Source organism: Brassica napus, chromosome C9, assembly GCF_020379485.1.
Source record: "Brassica napus cultivar Da-Ae chromosome C9, Da-Ae, whole genome shotgun sequence".
Taxonomy (NCBI): domain Eukaryota; kingdom Viridiplantae; phylum Streptophyta; class Magnoliopsida; order Brassicales; family Brassicaceae; genus Brassica; species Brassica napus.
In genome coordinates, this window is record NC_063452.1 from 57,872,221 (window position 1) to 57,883,645 (window position 11,425).

Genomic DNA, 11,425 nt, shown 5'->3' on the forward strand with positions numbered 1-11,425 from the left:
TATAGGCTCTGTTAACGAAGTTGCAAGGGCAACTTCGTCATACACTTCGAGACGGGATGAAGAGACTGCTCAGATGAAGGCTCGAATGGATAGCCAACAGGTTCGTTTAGACTCTCTTGAGGATTTGCTAGACGTGATGGCCGTGGGAAACCCGGTTATGCAGAGAATGTTGAGTGAGAGACGAGCCGCTTTTGGAATGCCACCACGAGATCCCCAAGAGTCCGATCCAACCCGTCAACAGCCGAGCAACCCCACCAACTACTTCGAGAATATGTAGTTTTTTTTATTTTTCTGTTTGTATTATGAATTTAAATATTATTGTATGACTTTTTAAAATATGTTTTCCAATTTCATATTTCGTTTTAAAATTTAAATTATTTTAAATTCTGAATATTAAATATAAATTAAAATCTATTATATAGTAATTAATAATAATATAATAAGAAACTATGTAAACTCCTCGTAAACATTACATGGAGTTTACATCGAATGTTTACGAGTGATTAACATCAAAATATTTACGAGGGTTTTACATCGAAATGTTTACGAGTGATTTACAACGAAAGTATTTACGTGTGCTTTATTTCGATACGACAAATCATTTCCCTGCGCTTTACGAGGAATATATTTCGTCGTAAACGTAACGAGTCGTTTACGACGAAACCTCCGTTACGACGGACGTTTAACAACGAAACGTCTTTCGACGTTAATTCGTCGTAACACCCGGTTTACGACGAATTTACAACGAATACTGCCCTAGTAAAAATTATGTTTTCTTTTAGTGCGTGAATGTATAATACAAACGTAAAACAATATTAAAAGTCACCACGCGATATTGCAACCAAATATACAACTATTTAACCAGTGGTCCAGTGGTGACGCTGGGTATGAGTTCGCGGTTGCAATTTACACGCTGCTGTCAGCCTGTCACACTCGAGAGGCAGATACATGTGTGAAAGTGTAGATTAGATGCTTAAACATAATAATCTATTTTGTATGGACAATATAAGCTTAGTACGTAGAGAAAGAGAATAGTGAGAGAGGAGGTTAATTACTTGTCTACTGGATTAGATATCACCCTGTTCGAAAACGCGGCCGCCTAGCCGCCTAGGCGGCCGCTTAGGCGTTGCTCGGAGTCCAACCGCCGCGATTATGACCTGATCGGTCACACTAGGCGCTGGACCGCGTTAACACGCTTTGACCGCGTATTATCTGCGTTGACCGCGTAATATTACCAGTCTTAAACGCTTAAAACTTAAAAAAAATTGAACTATTGGGCCTACAACAGGTTTATGGAAACCCAATTGCAAGTTATAATGATGACAACTCTAAATGAGTATTTATAGGCGTCTTCAGCATCACCCCTCCTTGTGTTTAACCGATGTGGGACTTTGTTTCATAGGTGTTTTTTTTTTAAAAAAAATTTAATTAAAAACACTCTATTGGTGAATCGATCCCTGTACCTCATAAGAGGTTGACAGCATCAAACACCAATAGACCACAACGTCTTTTGACATATGTACATATACTGACACATATATAAACATTATTGTAATAAAAATATGACATTAACAATAACTTTTGTTAAACCAATAAATTAAAACTTCAATAATATACAAAAAAACTATTACATTCTAATATATTTATATTATATATTTAATTTAAATATTATTATAAATATAATAATAATAAAAACTAGTCCCCGCGTATACCCCGATTAATCCCCGATTTTTCGATAACTCGCTAGGCCCGGGGTCACCGCCCGACTAGCGCCTAGCGTAATTTCGAACATGGGATATCACTAGTTGACTGGTCCACACCAGTTCTTTTTATATATATAAATGCGCAGTATCGTGTTTCTTTCTGTGTATGCGACATAGATAAAGTTAAAAAATGTTGTTTATGTATAACATCAATCAATGATGCTCGATCTTTGACAACCAATCAGGAGGATATGGGAATGCATTTTGGGAACAAATAAAAAAAGTATACTTGAGCTAGACTGGGGTAGTGAGGTTAACAGGGAACCATTCATATACATCTCAAAAACGATGGACGTTATAACAGCGATCAAAAATCAAACGGTCGAAAGACATACAACTAAGACAATGTTATAAATATAATGGCACTTGCAAAACAAAAGGCAAATCCGTGAGAGATTGGGCTGATCCTTAGTGTTGTAATGAATTTGATTTGAGAGGTTTAAGTGAATTTAGATGGTGACAACAAATGTTAAGATGCTCTTGACTTGGGTTTTGGCTCCAAAAAAAAGGGTCTTAAGAACCGTATAATAAGCTTTAAACAAACACAAAGTTGTTTCTTTTTAGTGATGAAAAATGAATAACGAAAAGAAGAAAAATTGATAACCGGGGGGAGACATGACCTCGTCCCCCCCCCATCTTTATTGTAAAGGGAAAAAAAATGGTTTAATGATTAGCTTCAACCTTGTGTGGCTTTGTCATCTGCAGGTGCAAAAAAAGCAATTTGTTAGTACTTAGCATACAACAAAAAGGAATATAAGATTAGAACTCAGGAGTTGCAGAAACAAAGTAACAAAAGGAGCAAATCAATTCCTATATATAGATTTGTGTAGCCACCAATTATAATCTGACAAATCATCAATCAATCAGATATACTGAATTTTGAGAATCATAGGAGATACATACGAGCACTATAATCAAGTTACCTTGAGGAACTTGAGCTTCATGCTCCCGTAGACGAGACCCACGCTAAAAGCCGAAGCACGAGCCACCTGGTCAATGAAGCGACATAGAGACTCAGATCAATCACATGAACTCACAAATAAAAAGATTTTTTTAATAGACGAATCGGAGAGAAAGAGAGGATGATACGTACAAGAGCGAGAGAGCTGGTGCCGGAGTAAAGACCTGGAGGCAGAGTCATCGCCAAATCTTATGTCGTAGTCTTCGCAAAACCCTAAATTCCCAAATCGATTCTCCAAGCTTCTCACATCACAAACTCGCGACTCGTGATGGTGGCGCGATCCTCTTTTACTAAGAGCTGAGTATTAGGCTCTTAATGGGCCTTAATTAAGCTTTGTTCAGGAGATGCCAAAAATTATATTTTACGAGTTATCTGAAATTTTGGATGCATAAATTTGAAAGAACTGGAAAAGATTTTTTTTTTAGTTTATGTGTGTTTCCAAAAATTCGAATCAAAATCTATTTCATCTAAAATTTTGTTAGTCATTTAGCTAAATATTTTTTAAAAGAATTATTGAGATTTTTAATACCATCAAATTTCAAATATATTATCATATAATCTCTATTTCTATTATATACGATAATTAACTATAATGATTAACACTTCGCAAACAACCTTTCATGATAGAATTATCCCTAATTGACAGTTTGTTATGTATGTACAATATCTTTGATCAAAATATTTTTTTGGCACCACACGACCACAACTAACAATTCTATTTGTATCTCTCAATAAATTATATATCTTATAATATACTAGAAATTGAATCATTTGGTAATTAAACTCCACACTTTAAATCCCAAATTTTATTGAGGTTAGATTCATACAATTGAAAGTTTTTTTTACTTCAAAAATCATGTATTACCTTGAATGACAACACAATAATTAATATATTTCTGAAACCCTTGGGATATTTTTTTAGGTTCACTTTCATGGGGTTCATATCCAAATAAATAGTAGTATCCAATTATCACCACGATCATATTTATTATTTCATTAAATAATACTAGAGATTTTGTCCGGGCTACGCCCGGAGCTATATACAAATAACATATATTTTATATGTATATTACAATATATTACATCTATGTTATAAAATATAAATAATAAATTAAATTAAAATGAGTAAAACTCACAATTTGTTGTCTTCTACTTTCTAAAATATGTATGGGATAGTGAACAAAGTGAAATTAATAAAGAATTTTTTAAACCTAAGTTATTCTCAAAAAAAATATTTTTTACACATTTATTTTATTATAAAATATATTATTAATCTCAACATCACATATTTTTTTGTTATATGTGTTATTTATATCATGTGTATGTTTTTATATGTCTTTTATAATATTATAAGTTGGATGATGATTTTCTGGTATCCTTGGCTTTTGAAGATGATAGTTTGTTGATTTCTTCATGATCAGTGTTTGGTCGACGACAAAGATTTAGCGTTGGAAATACAAATCCAAAAATCAACTCGATAGGTTCAATCATCAGTCGATTCAAAATAAATAGAAACACCCCAAAAAATTCAAATATCAGATCCAATCAATCTTTAAACTACAACTTAATTTGGTTTTGACCAAAAAACCTAATATCCATATTTTCACTGTATTATTGTGATATATATAACCATATTATTGTATATTTTCACTGTATGTGTTTTATGATGATTTGTAAGAGGTGTATATAACAACTTTGATGGTCTTAAAGTATGTTTGGGCGTGAATGGTTTATAAATGTTAAGATTGTTTAATACCTTATTCACATATAAAAATAAAAATGAGTTTTTAGTCATGCCCGAAACTTTTTTTTTGAAAAAAAATACATAAAAACAATTTAGTTTTTTGTCAAAAATAAATTGGAAACAATCAAACAAATGAAAGAAATTTAAATAAAACAAATCATCAACGAAGATGTCAGAGCTATAGAAGCCTCTAACCATATTCTTTGATCTACACAAAAATACATTTTTATGGTAAGAGTGTTTTTCGTTTTCCACGTGTTAAAATAAACAAAAAAGTATTAACAACTAATTATTTGAACCAATTGTAATAATACTTACATTTAAGAAAAATATTTTTAGCGACTTATATTTATGTAATTATTTTAAATTTCACAGCTCTTCTAAAAATAGATACTGAAATTTTTGAACATCAAACTATTAAATGTTAATTTTTTAGTATTTATAATTATTATTCAAAAATTATAACATTATAAACATATCATGTATTTCTCTTATAATATTATCATCCACAAAATCGCGGACAAACACCTAGTATTAGTTAATCAAGAGTTCCGCGGAGTGGGGTATACTGATCAAAGTTACTTGTTCTCAAGGGTACAAATTCTTACTTTTGTCATTTTTTCCAGAAATGGTTAATCTGAACATTTTCATATATATATATATATATATATATATATATATATATATATATATATATATATATATATATTGAAATAATATATTTTTGTTTCGTACGTCTTATTTTCTATTTAGTTTAGCCATATTTTTAAAAATATGTCGATCTTTAAAGTTTTATTGTTTTGGTTTATTTTATCATGTGTTTTAACTTCTTAATAATAATTTGCTCTTTTCCAGCCTAAATTATTTTTAATAGTAAATATAGTATATCATGTTGATTTTGACCCTCTTTGTTTTAATTAATATGAATTAATCATATGTATATATTTATTATATTTAATATTTCGTAATGTGTAAATTTAAAATATTTATTTATACTATTATTTACGAATTGATTGTTTACATTAGATCTATATAAACATAAAGAAAACAAATCATTAACGAAGAAGCCAGAGCTATATAAGCCTCTAACCATATTCTTAGAACTACACAAAAACATGTAAGAGTGTTTTCGTTTTCCACGTGTTAAATAAACAAAAAGGTATTAACAACTAATTATTTGAACCAATTGTAATAATACTTACATTTAAGAAAAATATTTTATCGACTTATATTTATGTAATTATCTTAAATTTCACAGCTCTTCTAAAAATAGATACTGAATTTTTTTAATATCAACTTATTAAATGTTGATTTTTAATATTTCTAATTATTATTCAAAAATTACATCATTATAAATATATCATGTACTTTTCATATAATATTATCATTCGCGAAATTGTGGGCAAACACCTAGCATTACTGTATTAGTTAATCAAGAATTCCGCAGAGTGGGGTATACTGAACAAAGTTACTTGTTCTCAAGGGTACAAATTCTTATTTTTGTCATTTTTTTTCCTGAAATGGTTAATCTGAACTTTTTCATTTATATATATTGAAATAATATAAATTTTATTTATAAATTCGTATTACTTCTTTTCTATTTAGTTTAGCCATATTTTTAAAAATGTGTAGATCTTTAAAGTTTTATGGTTTTGGTTTATTTTATCATGTGTTTTAACTGTTTAATAATAATTTTCTCTTTTCCAGCCCATAATTTTAATAGTAAATATAGTATATCATGTTGATTTTGAGCCTCTTTGTTTTAATTAATTGAATTAATTATATGAATATATATATATATATTTGTATTGTGTACATTTAAAATATCTATTTATACTATTATTTACAAATTGATTTTCTACATTAGATCTCTCACATCAAAAGTTAGATTGATTACTTTGGTTACTGTTGTTGTTGCACATAAGAATAATTATATTTATTAGTTTTTTATTCTAAAATATATTAATAATTTTATAACTACAGTATGACACAAATATATTATCTCTATAGTTTTCGTTGTTCTTATTCATCCAAGTCGTGTTGGTTTTATTTTTGTTTCATCCTATAGGTTATAGGTTACACTGTTTGTTTTGTTTGCTACCATTCCCTTCTCCACTTTCGTGCTGATATTGGATGTTCTCTTTTCAGTGGTTCAATCATTTAGTGCAAATCAAACATATTACTGGTTAGAGATGCTTGCGTGAAGGATAATATCGACAACAACAAAGCTTGGTTGCGTATTATTTTGTTGTGTGTTTCTTTTTTTTTTGTTCAAATGTGTGTTTCTTTCTTTAAATGTAGATATTCTTTGGGTTCTTGACATCTATTTAGATTTTTTCAGTGCATGACTATATGTACTCTTTTATTGTATTTTTATTACGTTAAATGGTTTTGTAAATTCAAAGTATATCTTCTATGCCTTACGTAATGTATGGATGGTTCGTTTCTTATTATTCAACTTGGCTTTTTTGTTTGTTTGTTCTTTTGTGCAGTGGGAATGAGTCAGAACCATTAGCAGTCAGTCTCTGTTATCAGTCGCGGTTATATTTGTATATATTTGTCTCTGTTCGAGTTTCTTATGAGAGGAAATTGTAGATGTTGCAACTGATATATTTATTGAGGTTCTCAAGAAAAAGAAGTAGAATCACCATCAGGACGCCATAACCAGTTGTAAAACCACATGGTGCCAGCCTTGACTACGTAAATTGTTCCTGTCCCATGTATCCATACTGCGCATATGTACATTTCTCTGTCGAGATTATAGCATGTCCAAAACTTGCTTCTCTGTGGTAGAGTACTTAGGCTGAGGCTCAGTCATTCTGCAGAAATCATATAACACACCTAAAATCTAATAAAAAGGTTGTTTGCAATGACCATAAGTCCTTTATTATATAGCTGACTTGGTAGCAAATCCTTCAATGTTTCCTCCATCACAAATGATGTAGACATGAGCAGATTGATCTTTTAGTGGACTGGAAATGTCATTAACCATGGTGTCTGCTATGTTTGATATGAGTTCATGGTAGTTGATCAAAAAAAAAAGAGTGCATGGTTTCGCAGAAGCTCAAAAAATTGTCATAATCTATAGTTTAAACGGAGGCATAATGAGCTAAAGTTTTGTGTACTTACTGACCTCACGTATGCGTGAACATGACTTGAGAAAAAAACATCTACTTTATTATTGACAAACTACGGCTCATACATGACTCTCATGGTTTCATGGGAACTTACGCAGTGGTTTCTTGGCTACCACCTTGAGAGCCAGTGCTGTAGAAGATCCAGCTGGTTTACCAGCAAGTGACTGAGTTCTCCGGAGTCCACCGGTAGTGTCCAAGAAGACTTTGAACTGAGCAGCCATCATGCCGTACCTTGTTGGGAATCCAAAGACGAACCCATCAGCTTCAGTTAGTTCGTCAGGAGTGATGATTGGTGATTCACTCTTTGGTGGTGTGCTCATCTTAGAGAGTGCTTCTTCTGGAAGCGTCTTTGGTACCTGTGAAACAGCAATTCATCAGGGTCAACGATTCACATGGATTCGTGTAGCCAAGCCTAACTATATCTTGTGAATTGGAAATTCCTGTGTCACAAAACATATAAACTAAAACTGCAACACAGGTTATTGAAAAGGATTCACAGCAAGAATATCACCAAAACGACGTGATGCCATAAGAAGGGGTCAGTCCTGAGATTTATGGAACTTGAAACAGTTACTAAATAATCAAAACATATATCTTTGTTAAACAATCTGGAGGACAAATGATAAAACTTTGGAGGCCAATGTTTCATCTTGTTATGCCAATGACCGGTTCAGTTGGCCATAAACCAGCTAAAAAACCTAGACAAAAATTAGAATCTAAACTTGCTAAGCTAAAAGAAACCATCAGCCAAGAATCGAAAATTAAGAAACTTGGATAATGGCAATGGTCCTAAGATTGCCTAAAGCTATTGTCAGAATGTCTAATATATCCTTAATTAAAGATTCACAAACTATTTATGACTCAAATCCTAGTGCTGGGTAGAGGACTTGGTAGCCACTTATACTACCCATTTACATAGTTTCTCACAGGAACATAACGAAATACAAAGCCATTATGGAGGGGAAGACAAATCTTACCTGCCATAGTTTGGTTTCAACGCCTTCAACAGAAACAGCTACTTTATTAAGGGTAATGGTAGATGTTGTACCATGGTGAATGATTGATAACAATCAACAATGCAGTTTTTGTTATGTTAACCTTTGGGACTCCTCTACCTGCAGCCAGATTAGGATTAACATTAGAAGGCACCCGTGACTCCACAGCATACATAAAGTTAAAGTAAAACATAAGAATCATTAACCTGGCCAATTGCTTTCTCCCCATTAACCTCCAGGACCTGACCATGTCTCATAGATCCTTCTCCTAAGGGAATTTTAGCAATCTCTTGGTAAGTTAGACCCTGTTACATTAAGTACAGAAAACGATTGATATGTAATCAACAAAGAAAACCATCTACACCCTCCGTTAGTTAACCAACGTTTTAGAGAGACTGCCATACATGATTGGTATCTACAGATCAGAATCAAATCAACATACCCATTCCGATCACGGGAACTCCTTCATCGATGTTGATACAGCCGCAATCGTTGTCACTGTGAACAAAAAAGGAATCACAAACGCGAATCGTGAATAAACATATCCACATCTAAAATGAAACCAAATCAACTCAAAATTCAGGAGATGGTTCTCATAGTAGGAAACCTTACAATTTTACAGTCGCAGTTCCACCTCCTTGCATGAGGGAAAATCGTAGATCGTGGGTGATGGATTTAATAAGGACTTTAAGAAGATGAATATGTAACTGGTAGCTTTTAGGATTCTAAGGAAGAAGATGAAACACGCTCTCAGAACTCAGGTTCCGTGGGAGATGAAAGCAAGCTCAAACCTAATATCAAAACGACAGCTTAAGGCCCGGCTAATCTCAGAACTCAAAAGCCCAAAACGTAACTGAGGTGGACAAACAAACACACTCCATTGGTTGAATTTATCTATCTATATTGGCCGGTCTTTTATTCCGGTTCGGCTTTGATGTTTCTTAAAAATCAAATTTCTCACATTTAATTGGAAAAATCGGATTCAAGAGAGGCAAGAAAAGGACATGAAACAACCAACATTTATTATAGTATAGTCGACATGTCAACGTGCTGTTTTCACCACAGCCACACTATCACTATGTAACCAATATACTATAGTTTCTAGTTTAGTGGTGTTTGTCCAAGTAAATTGTCTAAGTGCTTGTACTCACCGGTATACGGTTGGACACGTAACCCTATTATGAACTGTATTCATTCTTCTGAAAGTTCTCATATGAAAGATCGATCATATGATTGGGTTCATACAACTACTAGAAACTAAAAAAAAATCGAAAACATTCCCGGAGAAATATCAACCCTTTGATTTAAAACATGGGCGGAGCATCGGACGGCGAAGGACCAACAAAGTTGAAAATGCTGTCCAAATAGTTCTTGTTGTCCTCGAAATAGTTGTTGCACTCACCACCACTATTCTCTCCGTCCCTCTCGTTTTTATCGGCGGAGAAACTCCGTCCTAGTGTATCGCCTCCTAGCAAGAGACCCGTGAAGCCTTCTTCGACTCCTTCCTCCATCTGCGTGGCTTCGAAAATCGTTGTACTGATCCAATCATTTTCGTGTTCTTTCATCAGAGCCAGACCCGTGGATGATCCAGTGAACTCCATCTTCGCGGACACTCTGTTCGATGGTTCTTTCATGTCAGAGAATGACACTGTTGATGTCGGAGATTCAAGTTGTTGTTGATCTGCATTGCATACAAAAGATAGATAATCAAAATAATGTCTATGTTTTTTTTTTTTGCTTAAAAAATATAATAATATAATGTCTATGTTCTGTTTTGTTCTACCTTGGTTTGTTTTTGTTGTCCAAGTGGTTAACAATGTCTTATGAGTGAATCCATGATGATGATGGGATGATGGTTTGGTTTGGTAGTGAAGAAGCTTAGATTCTCTAGCAAACCTTGCTTCAGCTTCAAGCCTAGCACTTTCCCACTGAGCCATGTGGCTAAGCGTCGCTGCGTTCTTGGATAAACCAAGAGGAGTCTCGTTTTTAGGTTTATGAGTCACTGGATCAATCCCCATTTTTACCAACCGTTTCTTCAAATGAGTGTTCCAATAGTTCTTGATCTCGTTGTCTGTTCTCTTCGGCAGATGAGTCGCAATCGCCGACCACCTGTTTCCTAAGAGAGCATGGAGTTGAATGATGGTTTGTTCTTCTTGCAAGTTGAATTTGCCTCTTTTGATGTCTGGTCTCAAGTAGTTAGTCCATCTTAGTCTGCAACTCTTCCCGCATCGATGTAGACCTGAGATTGAGAATGAAGGAAGATAAATGATAAAGAATGTTTTGAATATTTAGAGCACAAAGATGAATATAAGAGTTTCATTTTACCAGCTTTCTCCGGCAATGAACGCCAACTTCCATGTCCATGTTCTTCAATATAAGCCAAAAGTTTTTGGTCTTCTTCTGGGGTCCAAGGCCCTTTCTTCAAGCCCAATTTGTCGCAGTACGGTGATCTACCCATTTTGTCTTCCCCAAGAAAACCAAAACTCTCTTAGTCTTTTATCACAGATCAAAGAAGAAGTGTATAATAAAAGATAATCTCATCCATCACCATAAGAGCACAAAGGAATGGTCTTCTGGCTACAGTTGTAGAAATGTTACAAGTTGAGCATATCTGAGTGATGAAGGAGGATGATATATAGCGGAGAGAGATAGGCACACACGAGAAAAATGAAATGATCCCCTGTTCTCCCGGCTCTCTCACATGGATGAGCATTTATTAACAATGGGGTCTCCAGAAGTTATTACCCTTTGTGGCTCAAAGACCTGGAATAACAAGTCCCCCTCTCTTACAAAACTCTCAGAGAGAGAGAGAGATGTCACACACA

The 11,425-nt window shown here is 33.6% G+C and overlaps 2 protein-coding genes and 1 long non-coding RNA gene across 4 annotated transcripts; all 3 read right to left on the minus strand.

Moving 5' to 3' along the window:
- Positions 1 to 706: 706 nt before the first annotated feature.
- Positions 707 to 3,084, minus strand: LOC106424688. Of its 2 annotated transcripts, none has more exons than XR_007329033.1 (4): positions 2,857 to 3,084; positions 2,687 to 2,752; positions 1,056 to 2,462; positions 707 to 924 (listed from the first exon to the last, which is right to left on the minus strand). It is a non-coding gene; the product is annotated as an uncharacterized LOC106424688 (long non-coding RNA). The 2 variants fall into 2 exon arrangements; XR_007329034.1 differs by having other exon boundaries at positions 707 to 932.
- Positions 3,085 to 7,685: 4,601 nt separating this feature from the next.
- LOC125592766 (NAD(P)H dehydrogenase (quinone) FQR1-like) lies at positions 7,686 to 9,006 on the minus strand. The gene is made up of 3 exons (XM_048768163.1): positions 8,980 to 9,006; positions 8,807 to 8,905; positions 7,686 to 7,961 (listed from the first exon to the last, which is right to left on the minus strand). Exons 1-3 carry the CDS (start codon positions 9,004 to 9,006, stop codon positions 7,686 to 7,688), a joined length of 402 nt encoding a protein of 133 aa, XP_048624120.1.
- A 770-nt stretch (positions 9,007 to 9,776) lies between these two features.
- LOC106424645 (transcription factor MYB16) lies at positions 9,777 to 11,425 on the minus strand. The gene is made up of 4 exons (XM_013865405.3): positions 11,149 to 11,425; positions 10,926 to 11,063; positions 10,384 to 10,839; positions 9,777 to 10,281 (listed from the first exon to the last, which is right to left on the minus strand). The coding sequence occupies exons 2-4, from the start codon at positions 11,056 to 11,058 to the stop codon at positions 9,905 to 9,907; spliced, it is 966 nt and encodes a 321-aa protein (XP_013720859.1). The 5' UTR covers positions 11,059 to 11,063; positions 11,149 to 11,425; the 3' UTR covers positions 9,777 to 9,904.

Excerpts from the sequence above, each read along its gene's own strand:
- LOC106424645 (XM_013865405.3), bottom strand. The coding sequence starts at position 11,058 with ATGGGTAGATCACCGTACTGCGACAAATTGGGCTTGAAGAAAGGGCCT. Across the intron at positions 10,840-10,925 it reads TTCATTGCCGGAGAAAGCTG|GTCTACATCGATGCGGGAAG; the intron begins GTAAAATGAAAC and ends TCTCAATCTCAG. Across the intron at positions 10,282-10,383 it reads GACAACAAAAACAAACCAAG|ATCAACAACAACTTGAATCT; the intron begins GTAGAACAAAAC and ends TATGCAATGCAG.
- LOC125592766 (XM_048768163.1), bottom strand. The coding sequence starts at position 9,006 with ATGTATGGCAGTCTCTCTAAAACGTTG. Across the intron at positions 8,906-8,979 it reads GCAGTCTCTCTAAAACGTTG|GGTCTAACTTACCAAGAGAT; the intron begins GTTAACTAACGG and ends TTAATGTAACAG. Across the intron at positions 7,962-8,806 it reads GGGAGAAAGCAATTGGCCAG|GTACCAAAGACGCTTCCAGA; the intron begins GTTAATGATTCT and ends GCTGTTTCACAG.